Raw genomic sequence first — 17,166 nt, 5'->3', positions numbered from 1 at the left:
GAAATAATGGTTATCTGTGAAAGAATAACTGTATACGTATAACTGATTCACTTGATTTGCTTACAACAGAAACTAACATAATACTGTAACTCGACTATACTCCAATAAAAATCAATTTTAAAAAGCCTTGATATTTGCCTAAGCCACTGAAATGCTAGAGGAAAAAAAAAACAATAATCTTTATAATACAAAGTAACTTTAATAATTTTTTATTTAAATTTTATTTTATATTGGTGTTGAGCTGTTTAACAATGTGTTAGTTTCAGGTGTCCAGCAAAGTGGTCCACTTATACATATAAAATAACACATTTTTACTTTATTGTGAATAGTTATTCAGAGAGATTTCTTTACTACACTTGGTATTCTGCTGCTGCTAAGTCACTTCAGTCGTGTCCGACTCTGTGCGACCCCAAAGACAGCAGCCTACCAGGCTCCTGTCCCTGGAATTCTCCAGGCAAGAACACTGGAGTGGGTTGCCATTTCCTTCTCCAATGCATGAAAAGTGAAAGTGAAGTCGCTTAGTTGTCCGACTCTTCGCGACCCCATGGACTGCAGCCTACCAGGCTCCTCCATCCATGGGATTTCCCAGGCAAGAGCACTGGAGTGGGGTGCCAGTGCCTTCTCCACACTTGGTATTCTAGCATGTAGCATATAGAGGGTGATCAGTAAATATGTTTTCCCAGTGAATTAGGAACCATTGCCCTTAGGCAGTGATGAAGGTCAAAGAATAGTATCAGCTTTTAATGATGCCTTGCAGCCAATAACACTAAGATGTGACAGTTTTCTCATCGTCCAGTATACCAGTATACTTTCAACAACAGAGTTTAGTTTTATGGAATGAGTCTTTACTAGGAAATGTGGAGCTAAACCAAAGTGATACTCTTAACTATGGATGAGGGGGACTGCGTCACTCAAGGTCCAGAGTGAGGCTAGGCACTGCCACAGTGACAGTTCTGAGGGTGTAGTTCCAGGTAACCACACAGCAGAACCATTAAAAGCAGCTTCCCTGGAGTCATCGATTATGGCTTTATTGTCTGAGATCAGTAGTTACAAAGCCGCACAGCTTCCTTTAAGCCACAAAGACTGCGGACTTAAAGTCCTGTGGAATTTCTACATCACAAACATGCTAGACAATCTTAAAGAAGTCTCTGGTATTGTGAAGGTGGCTGATAAGGTGAAGGAGAAAAAATGATGTTCACACTTTCCTTGTGAATACTTACATGTATACTAACATGAGTTAAAGTCAGCTGGAGAAATTTTTATTTATTATGAAAAATTTCATACGTATATGTACGTAATAGATGTACAACGTAAAGTACACGAGTGTATATGCACCTACCACCCAGCCTAACAGACACTCAATAATTCTGAAGTCTTTGAAGTACCTCTCCCATTCCTGGTCTCCTTTGTCTTTCAAGATATGAATATTTATCCTTTTTATTTGATTTTATTTTTAAACTTTACAATATTGTATCTTTTTTTTTTAAACTGCTGAAACCTGAATGGATTGTACTGAGAGAAAAATAAGCCTCTGTGTGAAGCCCCTGAGGTCTAGAGTTGTTTCTTATAGTCATAATGCAGATATTGATAACTTGAAATTAAGTGCTGCGTTAACAAAACATTAATACTAAAACAACTCGCGTGGCATTAACTTAGCAGGTCTGCAGTGGGAGGGAGGGACACCAAGTCTGGGGACCCCTATTATACACAGCAGATTAAGTGCTTTCCAAAGCTGTGGGTGAAGGCAAAGAGGTGGGAAAACTAATAATGATGCATGCCTGATGTTACTGGCTGCCTTTGACAAGGCAGAATTAAAAAATGAGCTTGGGATGTCATCCGCCAGTTTGCAAGGAACAGGGTATAGAGAGAGTCTCAAGGAGAGCCCAGAAATTTGGGGTCATGAAAGGGTTGGAAATGCCAACTACTTTTAGACCTAAAAAACAAGAAATAAGACCTAGAAGGGTTGTGTGCAACAAGAGGCCACTAGGACAGCCTGTGGCAAAGATCAGACTATGGGTATTGACTTATGCCCAACCATAGATCCAAGGTAGCTGCCATTTAGTAGGTAGAGAGATACAGGCCAATGAAACAAATCTTGCTCTAAAACTGTCATTATTATACATGGAACTGACTACTATTTTAATAGAGCTATATTACCCAAGAAACCATAAACATGGACTAAAAGGCTTTTGACTACTTGAGCTAAGAAGCCACTGTCTATGGGAACCCAAGTTTTTTCTAACAGAAAATAAGCTCTAAGAGCTGTGCATCTCCAAAGGGGGGGGCCTCTAACCCCAAAGCACACTTCAAATATGAACAAGAAGATTGAAAGGGAAGAATCTTTCAGGGAGTAGAGTTATAGACCCATTTAGAAAAATAAACAAGGACACTCCTATCCAGAAGCGGAATCACAGCCTGATCCAGGAACCTACCCCATTAATAGGATTCCATAAATGTTATGGATCAGAGATGGTGTGCGGTCTTCTTTTCTGAGTGGAAGTGCTTATGGGTTCCCCTCAGACACAGATTGGTATATTCCATGGTTGTTTGAGCCCAAACTGTATTTGGCTTGGACTGTACAGCATTTGCACAAGGCTTTAAAGAGCCTCCCTTGTGGCTCAGCTGGTAAAGAATCTGCCTGCAGTGTGGGAGACCTGGGTTTGATCCCTGGGTTGGGAAGATCTCCTGGAGAAGGGAAAGGCTACCCACTCTAGTATTCTGGCTTGGAGAATTCCATGGACTGTATAGTCCATGGGGTCGCAAAGTGTCAGACATGACTAAGCAACTTTCACTTAACAAGAGGTATCCTAGAAACCAATGGATGAAAGAGCAAGAGATTCTGTTTAGTGAAAAAATTATTTTGGTTCTGTTCAGTGGACTAGAAAATACACTGAGTTAGAATCGCTTTAAAAATACCAACTGAAATTCTAGAATCCGACTCAATGATGGAGGCAGGCCAAGGGCCATTACTATCAATAAAAGGCTGAATTTATCTCTAAGTAGTTTCAAAGAAAGATATTATCTGCTGAAAACAATATCCAAAGAGTTGTAAGCTTTACTAAAAATATTGTTTGATACGATATTAGTGAGCACAGGCTGCTTGAACAAGTAAAATCCAAATCTCAGTAATTTCACATAGTCACTCACTCACAGAAAGATTTACTTTCCATGTACCCCATAATCAAATGAGAGCTAGCAAGGTAAGAGAAATGGATTTGCTACATGATTTTAGTACTTACTTTTACCAAATTAAGATAACAGAACTGTCTCAAATAAAAAAGGTTTCCCCCCTCCTTTTCCCTATCACATGCTCATAAAGGTAACTTTGAAATCCATTAGTTCTTCTTTTTTTAAGATTTAACCAAAATTGTGATTTTTATATTGGGGAGTAGCAAAAGGATAAAGAGAGAAAAAAAATCCTTATGTACTATAATAAGAAAGTCAATCGATAATGTTTTAAAACTTAAGAATCAAGAGAACAGTTTGCACATATTTAAAAATATGGAAATAAATGTCCCAAAGGTTGAAAATGTAAAATAACTGACCCAAGAATAGAAAGTTGGAAAATGAAGGACACAGGGAAATGATACAAGGAAGTTTTGGAGATTCAGGGATAATAAGTAAGGTGATTGTGCTAGTCCTAGTTTATGGGCGGTTTTTCCCCAGCATCCTGTCCAATTTAGCAATTTTTCTTGTGAAATCAATTAGCTCCATCTTCATTCTGCAGAGAAGAAACTTAAGACAGGAAAATATGTAAACTTTCCTAAGTTAAACAGCTTGTTAAAACATGCTCCCTTCTAGTACTCCACAAGGCACTCTCCCTCTCCACCTATTTCTGAATCATCACTTGGAGCCTACCTCATCTTCCTCTGTAGAGCTGGACAGTAAATTTGTGTAACAAAACACATTTTTGGCACTTTCAGTAGACTAAAACCCCATTTTTGTAGTCTCTCCTATATTTTCCAGTCATTAAAATCATATTATATGTATGATTTTGCATCACTATGTTAACTTTCTAACGTTAAGTCCTCCCATGATCTGTTTTGCAAACTCCACTGAAATCAAACAAAATGTATCGTGTGCCTGTCATATACTAGGTAATAAGCTAGCTGGTGACAAGTGATGAATAGGAGTGTTCCTTATATTAAAGTGCTGGAGATAAAGTACACTGAAGTACGTCAGAATGGAGATATATGAGAAGAAATAATTTTAATATAAGATAGCAAATACTAACCAATGCAGAATATTTAACCATGTGGAAGAAGCACAGTTCACTTATGCATTTCCCTTTAATTGTACATTTTTTGGTATGACAAATAATACTGATAAATTGTCCTTGAATGTTTTCTATGTGCAGGGTTTTTCATTAGACTTGATTACCAGAAGTACAAACATTAAGTCAACATAACATTGTCTTTCAAAAGAATTACATGAATTTATATTCCCAGCTGCAGTATATTAGAACTTCTTAACTTCAGCTCTATTAAGCACTGAAAATTGTCTTTTTGAAAATCACTGTTTATTTTATAGATGAAAAATGGTATCTAATTTTAGTTTACACTTAACAAATGGACAATAATAATATTACTCCTAATTTTGCTAGTTTTGGCTACTGGTAAAGCAACATTTTTGAAAGTCCATATTTACAGCCTACAGATACATAGCCTATAAGATACAATTAACATATATTTTCGGAAGCCATTTTTGGGTCTTATAATGGACAGGGATGCAAAGAAATAGATAAAAACAATAGAATGGGAAAGACTATAAATCTTTTCAAGAAAATTAGAGATACCAAGGGAACATTTCATGCAAAGATGGGCTCAATAAAGGGCAGAAATGGTATGGACCTAACAGAAGCAGAAGATATTAAGAAGAAATGGCAAGAATATACAGAAGAACTATACAAAAAAGATCTTAATGACCCAGATAACCATGATGGTGTGATGACTCACCTAGAGCCAGACATCCTGGAGTGTGAAGTCAAGTGGACCTTAAGAAGCATTTCTATCAACAAAGTTAATGGAGATGATGGAATTACAGCTGAGCTCTTTCAAAGCCTAAAAGATGATGTTGTTAAAGTGCTGCACTCAATATGCCAGCAAATTTGGAAAACTCAGCAGTGGCCACAGGACTGGAAAAGGTCAGTTTTCATTCCAATCCCAAAGAAAGGCAATGCCAAAGAGTGCTCAAACTACCACACAATTGCACTCATCTCACATGCTAGCAAAGTAATGCTGAAAATTCTCCAAACAAGGCTTCAACAGACAATGAACTGTGAACTTCAAGATGTTCAAGCTGGATTTAGAAAGGCCTGAGGAACCAGAGATCAAACTACCAACACCCACTGGATCATTGAAAAAGCATGAGAATACCAGAAAAACATCTATTTCTGCTTTATTGACCACGCCAAAGCCTTTGTGTGTGGAAAATTCTGAAAGAGATGGGAATACCAGACCACCTGACCTGCCTCCTGAGAAATCTGTATGCAGGTCAAGAAGCAACAGTTAGAACTGGACATGGAACAACAGACCGGTTCCAAATTGAGAAAGGAGTACGTCAAGGCTGTATATTGTCACCCTGCTTATTTAACTTCTAGGTAGAGTACATCATGAGAAACGCTGGGCTGGAAGAAGCACAAGCTGGAATCAAGATTGCTGGGAGAAATATCAATAACCTCAGATATGCAGATGACACCACACTTACAGCAGAGAGCGAAGAAGAACTAAAGAGCTTCTTAATGAAAGAGGAGAGTGAAAAAGTTGACTTAAAACTCAACATTCAGAAAACTAAGATCATGGCATCCAGTCCCATCACTTCATGGCAAATAGATGGAGAAACAGTGGAAACAGTGACAGACTATTTTGGGGGGGCTCCAAATCACTGCAGATGGTGACTGCAGCCATGAAATTAAAAGATGCTTGCTCCTTGGAAGTAAAGCTATGACCAATCTACACAGCATATTAAAAAGCAGAGACATTATTGTGCCAACAAAGGTCCATCTAGTCAAAGTTATGGTTTTTCCAGTAGTCATGTATGGATGTGAGAGTTGGATTATAAAGAAAGCTGAGCGTCAAAGAATTTATGCTTTTGAACTGTGGTGTTGGAAAAGACTCTTGAAAGTCCCTTGGACTGCAAGGAGATCCAATCAGCCCATCCTAAAGGAAATCACTCCTGAATATTCATTGGAAGAACTGATGCTAAAGTTGAAACTCCAATACTTTGGCCACCTGATGTGAAGAACTGACTCAATGGAAAAGACCCTGATGCTGGGCAAGACTGAAGGCAGGAGGAAAAGGAGACGACAGAGGATGAGATGATTGAATGGCATCACCAACTTGATGGACATGAGTTTGAGTAAGCTCCGGGAGTTGGTGATGGACAGAGAAACCTGGCAAGCTGCAGTCCATGGGGTCGCAAAGAGTCGGACGTGACTGAGCAACTGAACTGAACTGAACTGACTGAACAGACAGGGAATGAGAGTATCTTAGTAGTAAAAGGGATACTGGCAGTCATCAAATTCACCCAACTGCAGAGTCCTTTCTGTAACATCCCTGACAAAGGGACACCTAGCCACTGCATGAACAATTTCTATGATGATAATAAACTCACTGTTGGGTAGCTCTCTGGATAGTAACACGTTCCCTGTAACTGATACAGAAACATGAAATTGCTTTATAAAGTTAAAAGGATGCTCTATAAATTCAAGATTTTTTTTCTAATTCATAGGTTGGATTAATATGCTAACTTGTTTTAAAAATAGTGTTCTACTGTCAAAACAGTATGATCTTGCATTTAAATACAGCTTTATTATTTAAATGTTAGTGGCTCCATTGTGTCCAACTCTTTGCAACCCCATGGACTGTAGCCCTCCAGGCTTCTTTATCCACGAAATTCTCTGGGCAAGAGTACTGGAATGGGTAGCCATTCCTTTCTCCAAGGAATCTTCTCGACACAAAGATCATACTCAGGTGTCTTGCATTGCAAGCAGATCTTTACTGTCTGAGCCATGGGAAGTCCTATATTATATTTTAAAGATACTTTCATATCTCAGTCACACTGAGTGATTTTAATAGCAGCTTTTAGTATTCTGATATGCTTACTCTCTTTAAATGCCAAAATCGCAGTATCTTTGTTGTCATAAGTCTGATATTCTGCTATTTAAAAATCGAAAATCTATATTATTTACATATTGAAATAACTGTTATTCAATTACTCAATTTATCCAAGAAATGACATGTTATATGCGGTCTAGACAGGCCTTCACTTGGTGCACAAAGCAAAAAGTGTTAAGCTTCTGGTGCAAGATATAATTCTTAGTCCAAAATAATTTCTTGTGCAGTGGATTATGACCATCACAGTACTAAAACTGATACAGGTAACTTCACATTGGATTCTCCAGCTATACATGATAAAACTAATGAAGACGATGAAAACTATAAAATGTCTTTGAAACAAAACCTATATAGCTCTCTATAAATTAGGGGGGGAAAACCTGCTGCTGCTAAGTTGCTTCAGTTGTGTCCGACTCTGTGCGACCCCATAGACGGCAGCCCACCAGGCCCTGCCGTCCGTGGGATTCTCCAGGCAAGAACACTGGAGTGGGGTGCCATTGCCTTCTCCGGGAAGAAACCTAACCCTAGTCAAATGTCAAAAGATGCTTTATTAATATTTCTACAAGGTTATCAAATGAGATAGGATTATTCAAAAGAAGTCAAGGAAATACTGGGAAGTAGTATATAAGCTTCATTGTCCTTCTGTCTAGTGTAGTATCTGAAAGAGCTTCTTTGTTCGAAAATTATGGTAAAAATATACTCTTGACTCAGCAATGGCACTAATGACAATGCATTTTAATGTTTACGATCATATTTTCTAAGATCAAATAAAATCCTATTAAAATTCATCTGTCAATTTATATTCAAAGGTTAACATATGTTTAATATGTTTTTTTTTAATTTTACTTTATTTTTAAACCTTACATAATTGTATTAGTTTTGCCAAATATCAAAATGAATCCACCACAGGCATACATGTGTTCCCCATCCTGAACCCTCCTCCCTCCTCCCTCCCCATACCATCCCCCTGGGTCGTCCCAGTGCACCAGCCTCAAGCATCCAGTATTGTGCATCGAACCTGGACTGAATAATAGTTTTATTAAGGTATAAATAACATTGCATGCAATTCACCAATGTACAGTGCTTTCAGTATTTTTTAGTTCATTCATGAAGTTGTACAACCATCACCATGATTAATTTTAGAACATCTGCATCAGCCCCCAAAGAAACCCTATACACATTAGCAGTTCTTCTCCATTACCCACCCTCCCCTTCAGCTGATGTTGAAGCCCCATCAGCCTTCAGCAACTATATTAATCTACTCTCTGTCCATACAGATTTGTCTATTCTGGACATTTCATATAAATGGAATTATATAATATGTGATCTCTTGTGACTGGCTTTGTTCACTCAGGATAATGTTTTCAAGGTCCATCCATATTGTACTTCGTTCCTTTTACTGCTAAATACTATTCCATTCTTTGGATATACCAGAATTTATTTATTCATTCATCGGCTGATGGATATTTGTGTTGTTTCTACTTTTTAGCTATTATGTAGAATAGTGCTATAAATACTTGTGTACACATTTGTATGTGCACCTTGGTTTTCATTTCTCTGGGGTGTATCCAGAGGAGTAGAAATGCTGGGTGACGTGGTAACTCTATGTTTAACCTTCTGAGGAACCGACAGACTGTTTTCAGAGTAGTGGTGCAGTTTTACATCCCCACGAGGGGATGTAAACTTTTTTAATGCCCCAAAAGAACACTTCTCATACTCTTGTTCTATTTCCACTCTAGACTTGAGTACTATGAACACTTGGCCAGTGTGTGAGGGTTCCAATTTCTCCACATCCTCATTATTACTCATTATACTGTCTTTTTAATTACAGAAACATTTTTTTTAATAAATGGTACTTTTTAACATTTTGTAATACATTTATAGGTGCTAAAATTTTTGAAATAAACATTGTTTACTGATATTTTGCTTCAGGAATTGTGAATGCTTCAAAAACAACATCAATACTGATATTAATACATACTCCAATATTAAAATAAAGACCCCAAAGTATAAATTTTATACTGATTATTTCAGCACATAATTGCAATTTTGTATAAAGCTTCACATTGACAAATTATCTTCAGAGCTCAGAATTAAGTATAACTTTTTCTCGACTTGTTTTTCCCTTCCATTAAAAAAAAGAGAGAGGTGTGTAATTCACTCTTTCTTTGCGCTGATTACTAGGAAGCTTAAAATAGAGCTTTTTCTTAGTTGGGAATCTAGCAAAACTAACTTTTATTTTTATCTTTCATCTTATGGGTCTTGTTTCAATTTATAGATATATCTCTATATTTAGTAAAAGGTAACACAATACTTTTTAGAAATAGTGTATACAGAAGTAAATAAATAAAAATGTAGTATAAGGCAATAGAACCCCACTCCAGTACTCTTGCCTGGAAAATCCCATGGACAGAGGAGCCTGGTAGGCTGCAGTCCATGGGGTCGCTAAGAGTCAGACACGACTGAACGACTTCACTTTCACTTCTCACTTTCACGCATTGGAGAAGGAAATGGCAACCCACTCCGGTGTTCTTGCCTGGAGAATCCCAGGGATGGGGGAGCCTGGTGGGCTGCCGTCTGTGGGGTTGCATAGAGTCGGACACGACTGAAGTGACTTAGCAGCAGTAGCAGTAATTATTTAATAAAATGAGTCATGGTACCTGATATATCTGTAGCTAGCTTAAACACGGGTAAAAATATTTCCAAATGCTTTCTATTTGGAATGATTTACAGGAAGTTACTTTATGTTTCTCTGCATTACTTTTTAAAGTCACATAGAATAATTGTCTATATGAAATGTATGTATTCTAATTTAAAGAAAGTGAATATCTATAAATAGTTAGAGAAAAGCATTTGGCATCCATTATTGGTGATACCGAATATAATTTAGGTTTTGGTACCAGATATAAGGTAAGAATACCAGAAACTATACTTACCTCTGAGTGATTTCTGTTAAAATCCAATAATTTAACTTATTAAGTAAGGGGTCACCAGACATAGGTGACAGTAAGAAAACAATCTAAATATAAATAAGATAATTCGTAAATTTTTTTAATGCCTTAAAAGAACACTTCTCGTACCCTGTTCTATTTCCACTCTAGACTTGAGTATTGTGAACACTTGGCCAAAGTATGGCCCAAAGAACTAGGCCAGCCCCATAAATTAATACTTGTCTTAAAATGACTTAAATTGCCATGTGTTAAGTGGCAGGACCTTGCAGTTGAATAAGTACTGGATTTCTAGAATGGTAAGACACCTTAGAAATTGTACAGTTTGCTTCAGTTACAGATGTGGGAAATGAAGATGAGGTGAAAGAACTTATCCCAGATCTCTTAAGTTCAGAGCAGGGTGGGAACTACACCCGAGCTGATTCCTGATTGAAGGCTACTTCCACAACACCATGATAGTTCAAATCAAAGTTTAAAATGTATTTGATTTCCAGCTTTGTTTAAACCTTGAGTTTTAAAAAGCTGAACGTGATATAGCCTAAAATAGCAAAAACATTCTGATAAACTCACATTTTTAGCTAATAGCTAACTAGAACCCAAATAAAATAGCAATGTTACTATCAGAACAGATCATGAGTATATCATTAAAAGCAAGTGTAATGATGCCAACCTTAAGGCTTACTAGGATATTTAAAAAATCATAAGAATGCTATCAGATGGTTTATGGTCTTGAGAAAATTACTTTCATACAGACAAAAAAAAACAAACTTCTAGAAGAAAAGCTAAAGATAAGATTGATAGCTCTTTCTTATCTATTTCATTCCCTGAAAAGTATGTGAACCATTAACTTCACAAGTTAAATATTAAAATGAAAAAAGGTAAGAAATATAAACTATCCAGTTCAGGAATCACAGATTGAGTTTTGAAAGACGGCTTGATCTTGAAATCTTTTTTACTGGTCTTCTCATGGCATTCATTGTCTTCTGATTCACTGAATTACATCTTACCCTGAAATAAGATAAGCATTAATCATGATTTTTCAGTTACCATTGTGTGCAACAAAAACACTAGTATGTCACATGGGGAGAATTACCTAGTTCTCCTAGTTCCCCCAGTCCACAGTCCTTCACAGAGAAATCTCTCTATGCAGATTTTCTGTTTACTGTATAATCCTAAACAGCCATATGTTACAGCATATCATATCATCTTGTCAAGTTACAGAGACAACTCCCTCAAGGACAAATAATCCAAAGGCCTAGAAGTAGCCCATGAGGTAGCCTAATGTGGAAAGTTTTGTCCAAAGAGGGATGAGATGGACCAATCTGATGCTTGTCTCTGGAAATGTGAGTTAAAGATAAGAAAATACAGTCCATGAGGCAGAGTATGGACAAGATGGAAATAAGAATCCATGAGTAAGCCAAAGATGCGTGACTTAAAATTACAATAAAATTGAAACTATGATATATACCAGAGTCTGTAATGTAAAAGTGTAGAAAGTGAAATTGGCAGTTGGTAATGAGAAGAAAAATGAAGCAGAGAATAAACTAGTGGTCTATTATACTACAAATAATAATAGCAACATTCTTAGAGCTCATAATCTGAGTCAGGGACTGTTCTAAATTTTATTTATTTACTCATTATCAACTCCACAAAATCTCTATAATGCAGATACTATCATTAGCTCTGTTATTTCTGACAGAAAACAGAAACAGGTTATATAGTAAGTAAGTAGATCTGGAATTTGAATCCATGAAGTCAAAGTTCAAAGTCTGTGCCTTTAATTACTATCCAATATGGCAAACCACTAAAGTAATGATCCATGAATATCTGCTGAGGTCTTTAAGGCTTCTCTGAATTCAAATTCTAGTATCTGTGGATCCAGTTATATTGAAATTCCTGTTCTTGGATTTCCACAAAACTGTCTTTCCCTCATTGACTTATATGTCTTTATAAGGACAACTTCCCCATGTGCTCACTTGATAAAGTAAAAGCCACCTTTAATTCCCTGCAGGTGCTTAAAAATATTTTACTCAGGGAGTGATGTCAGCTAAAATGACAGAATGCTGCTGCTACTGCTAAGTCGCTTCAGTCGTGTCCGACTCTGCGACCCCAGAGACGGCAGCCCACCAGGCTCCCCCGTCCCTGGGATTCTCCAGGCAAGAATACTGGAGTGAAAATGACAGAATAGGGACCCCCAAAAAATAATTTCCTCCTTAAAAACAATGAGACAATTTACAAAAAAAAAATTTAAAAAAAAAGGTCAGAAGCAAACTTTTAGAACTCTAGAAATTAACCAAAGGCTTGCAGCAATCCTGGAGAATTTAATACATACACACACACACACCTATGGCAAAATCCAGTAAGAACACTGAACACTGTAGCTATTTAACTCGCCCTACTCCACTCTTTCCTCAGCTCTGTGGTGAAATTCCTACGATGAAACTGACGAACTAATCCTAAAATGTATATAGAAAATAAAGGGACTCTGAACAACCAAAACAATCTTGAAAAGAAGATTAAAGGACTCACTCACTGATTTCAAAACTTTATGAAAAGTTATAGTCATCAAGACAGAATGGTACTGGCATAGGGACAGACTTACAGACCAGTGGAATAGATCTGAGGCCTAGAAATAAATTTATATGTTTATGGCTAATTTTTAAAAGGATGCCAAATAATCCTTTGCAAATAAGCATAAAAATAAAATAAAATAAAATAAAAGGATGCCAAGGCAATCCGACTCAGTAAGAATAGTTTTTTCAGCAAATGATGCTAGAATAATTGAATCAGTTCAGTTCAGTTCAGTTCAGTCGCTCAGTCATGTCTGACTCTTTGCAACCCCATGAATCGCAGCACGCCAGGCCTGCCTGTCCATCACCAACTCCCAGAGTTCACTCAAACTCACGTCCATCGAGTTGGTGATGTCATCCAGCCACCTCATCCTCTGTCGTCCCCTTCTCCTCCTGCCCCCAATCCCTCCCAGCATCAGAGTCTTTTCCAATGAGTCAACTCTTCGCATCAGGTGGCCAACACATGCAAAAGACTAAAATTAGATGTATTTCACATCCTATACAAATATTAACTCAAAATGGATTGAAAAAAAGAGCTAACACTATAAAACTTAGATGAAAATATGTATAAATTCGTATGTTCTCGGATTAGGCAATGATTTATTAGACATGATACCTGAAGCACAAGCAACTGAGAAAATAAATCCTAGGAAGCCAGTAACAATTGGACTTCATCAAAATCAAAACTGTCTTCTTCAAAGAACATCATCAAGAAAGGAAAAAAACCAATAAATGGGAGAAAATATGTGCAAATCATTTATCTGATTAGGTCCAATAACCAAAAAATATAAAGAACTCTTATAATGCAACAAAAATAACACAAACAAGCTTTTTAAAATGGGCAAAGGACTTGAATAGCTATTTCTCCAAAAAAGATATACAAATGGCCAGCAAATATATGGGCACTAAATATCTAATGTGAGCCCCTGGAATCAACCTTCACAGCTCATTGCTGGAAGAACTAAGTTTCTGCGAAACTCCACTGGGGGAACTTTTAGAAGCTTGTGCCTTGTTCCCTCCAAACTTCATCTCACACACCTCTTTCCTTTGATGGTTTTGCTTTGTATCCTTTTACTGTAATAAATCTTAGCTGTGTGCACAAATAGATGCTGAGTCCTGTGAGTCGTTCTAGTGAACCACTGAACACGGGAGTCGTCTTGGGGTCCTCTCAACACAGAAGTACAGCATTTTTCAGAAGGAAGTCCTTTTCTACAATTGACTTAAATGCTTTAACTCCATTGTATTTCCATTGATTATTCATTATCTTGTACACTTCAAGTATTTATGATTACTCAAGGAAGAATAAATACATTCTTATCCATCTAGCCAAATTCTGAACAGAACGTTGCTATTCTATGAATTTCCACCAAAGAAACCTATTATACTACATGCACTTTGAGTGCCTGTGTTTGAAAAGAATTCTGATCTATAGATAGTTTATATCTTTGCTTACAATTTTAATACTGTTAAGTTTTATATGAATATATTGTCTGCGTGAGATAAGGTTATAGAAGACAAGGATTGCCTGAGTAATTCTTCTATACTTAGTACAGGACCAGAGAAAAGTGTGTGTAGACATAACCTCCTAAACTTCTAAAATATTCCTCTATTCTTTATTCATCCTAAATTATTTTTATTCACATACAAAAACATAGTTTAAATTGCATTGACACCTACATTTATTTCAGTGTCCATACTTGCTCATTAAAAGGTTCAGTTCAGTTCAGTCGCTCAGTTGTGTCCAATTCTCTGTGACCCCATGGACTGTAGCACGCCTCTGTGTAGATCGCCAACTCCTGGAGTTTACCCAAACTCATGTCCATTGAGTCCGTGATGCCATTCATCTCATCCTCTGTCATCCCCTTCTCCTCCCACCTTCAATCTTTCCCAGCATCAGGGTCTTTTCTAATGAATCAGTTCTTTGCATCACATGGCCAAAGTATTGGAGTTTCAGCTTCAACATAGGTCCATCCAATGAACACTCAGGATTTATCTCCTTTAGGATAGACTGGTTGGATCTCCTTGCAGTCCAAGGGACTCTCAAAGGTCTTCTTCAACACCACAGTTCAAAAGCATCAATTCTTCTGCACTCAGCTGTCTTTATAGTCCAACTCTCACATCCATACATGACCACTGGAAAAACCATAGCCTTGACTAGACGGACCTTTGTTGACAATGTCTCTGCTTTTTAATAAGCTGTGTAGGTTGGTGATAACTTTCCTTCCAAGGAGTAAGCGTCTTTTAATTTCATAGCTGCAGTCACCGTCTGCAATGATTTTGGAGCTCAAAAAATAAAGTCTGCCACTGTTTCCACAGTTTCCCCATCTATTTGCCATGAAGTGATGGTACCGGATGCCATGATCTTAGTTTTCTGAATGTTGAGTTTTAAGTCAACTTTTTCACTCTTTCAGTTTCATCAAGAGGCTCTTTAGTTCTTCTTCACTTTCTGCCATAAGGGGGTATCATCTGCATATCTGAGGTTATTGACATTTATCCTGGCAATCTTGATTCCAGCTTGTGCTTCACCCAGCCCAGTGTTTCTCATGATGTACTCTGTATATAAGTTAAATAAGGAGGGTGACAATATATAACTTTGAAGTACTCCTTTTCCTATTTGGAACTGGTCTGTTGTTCCATGTCCACTTCTAACTGTTGCTTCCTGACCTGCATACAGATTCCTCAAGGGGCATGTCAGGTGGTCTGGTATTCCCATCTCATTCAGAATTTTCCATAGTTTGTGGTAATCCACACAGTCAAAGGCTTTGACATAGTCAATAAAGCAGAAATAGATGTTTTTCTGGAACTCGCTTGCTTTTTTGATGATCCAGCAGATATTGGCAATTTGAGCTCTGATTCCTCTGCCTTTTCTAAAACCAACTTGAACATCTGGAAGTTCACAGTTCATGTTCTATTGAAGCCTGTTTTGGGGAATTTTGAGCATTACTTTGCTAGTGTGTGAGATGAGTGCAATTGTTCACTCACCCAAAAAATGCCTTTCTTTGGGGCTGGAATGAAAACTGACCTTTTCCAGTCTTGTGGCCACTGTTGAGTTTTCCTAATTTGCTGGCATATTGAGTGCAACACTTTTACAGCATCATCTTTTAGGATTTGAAATAGCTCAACTGGAATTCCATCACCTCCACCAGCTTTGTTCATAGTGATGCTTCCTAAGGCCCACTTGACTTCACATTCCAGGATGTCTGGTGAGTGATCACACCATCACGATCATCTGGGTCATGAAGATCTTTTTGGTACAGTACTTCTGTGTATTCTTGCCACCTCTTCTTAATATTTTCTGCTTCTGTTAGGTCCATACCATTTCTGTCCTTTATCGAGCCCATCTTAGCATGAAATGTTCCCTTGGTATCTCTAATTTCCTTGAAGAGATCTCTAGTCTTTCCCATTCTATTGTTTTCCTCTATTTCTTTGCTCTGATCATTGAGGAAGGCTTTCTTATCTCTCCTTGCTATTCTTTGGAACTCTGCATTCAAATGGGTATATCTTTCCTTTTCTCCTTTGTTTTTCACTTCTCTTCACAGCTATTTTTAAGGCCTCCTCAGACAGCCATTTTGCTTTTTTGCATTTCTTTTTCTTGGGGATGGTTTTGATCCCTGTCTCCTGTACAATGTCACGAACCTCCATCCATAGGGCATCAGTCACTCTATCAGATATAGTCCCTTAAACCTATTTCTCACTTTCCCTGTATAATCATAAGGGATTTGATTTAGGTCATACCTGAATGATCTAGTGGTTTTCCCTACTTTCTTCAATTTAAGTCTGAATTTGGCAATAAGGAGTTCATGACCTGAGCCATAGTCAGCTCCCAGTCTTGTTTTTGCTGACTGTATAGAGCTTCTCCATCTTTGACTGCAAAGAATATAATCAATCTGATTTCAGTGTTGACCACCTGGTGATGTCCATGTGTAGAGTCTTCTCTTGTGTTGTTGGAAGAGGTTGTTTGCTATGACCAGTGTGTTTTCTTGGCAAAACTCTATGAGCCTTTGCCCTGTTTCATTCTGTACTCCAAGGCCAAATTTGCCTGTTACTCCAGGTGTTTCTTGACTTCCTACTTTTGCCTTCCAGTTCCCTATAATGAAAAGGATATCTTTTGGGGGTGTTAGTTCTAAAAGGTCTTGTAGGTCTTCATAGAACTGTTCAACTTCAGCTTCTTCAGCATTACTGGTCAGGGCATAGACTTGGATTACCATGATACTGAATGGTTTGCCTTGGAAATGAACAGAGATCATTCTGTCATTTTTGAGATTGTATCCAAGTACTGCATTTCGGACTATTTTGTTGACTATGATGGCTACTTCATTTCATCTAAGGGATTCTCACCCACAGTAGTAAAACTAAAAGGTTAAGACAGATCATTTAATTGGATTTGTTGTTAATGGTATAGTTATAAGCTCTACTTGGGAACAGTATCATTTTAGCTTAGAAAATAACATCATGTTTGAGGATGAACAATATTCCTGGAACCTACCAGATATATATATAAATAGTAAATGGAGAATACAAACTTCTCTAAGT

At 37.5% G+C, this 17,166-nt stretch overlaps 1 protein-coding gene across 1 annotated transcript in view; it reads right to left on the bottom strand.

Moving 5' to 3' along the window:
• Window positions 1–10,852: 10,852 nt before the first annotated feature.
• The window catches only part of CCDC169 (coiled-coil domain containing 169), a 37,480-nt gene continuing 31,166 nt past the window's right edge, over window positions 10,853–17,166 (bottom strand). The window contains 1 exon segment of the mRNA XM_086329365.1: window positions 10,853–11,071. Coding sequence (XP_086185491.1) covers window positions 10,972–11,071 — 100 coding nt within the window. The 3' untranslated portion in view covers window positions 10,853–10,971.

The sequence above is a fragment of the Bos grunniens genome, chromosome 12 (genome assembly GCF_055505025.1).
Source record: "Bos grunniens cultivar Pamir isolate PY7600 chromosome 12, Bosgru_T2T1.0, whole genome shotgun sequence".
Taxonomy (NCBI): Eukaryota; Metazoa; Chordata; class Mammalia; order Artiodactyla; family Bovidae; genus Bos; species Bos grunniens.
This window is presented reverse-complemented; position numbering and strand designations above follow the sequence as displayed.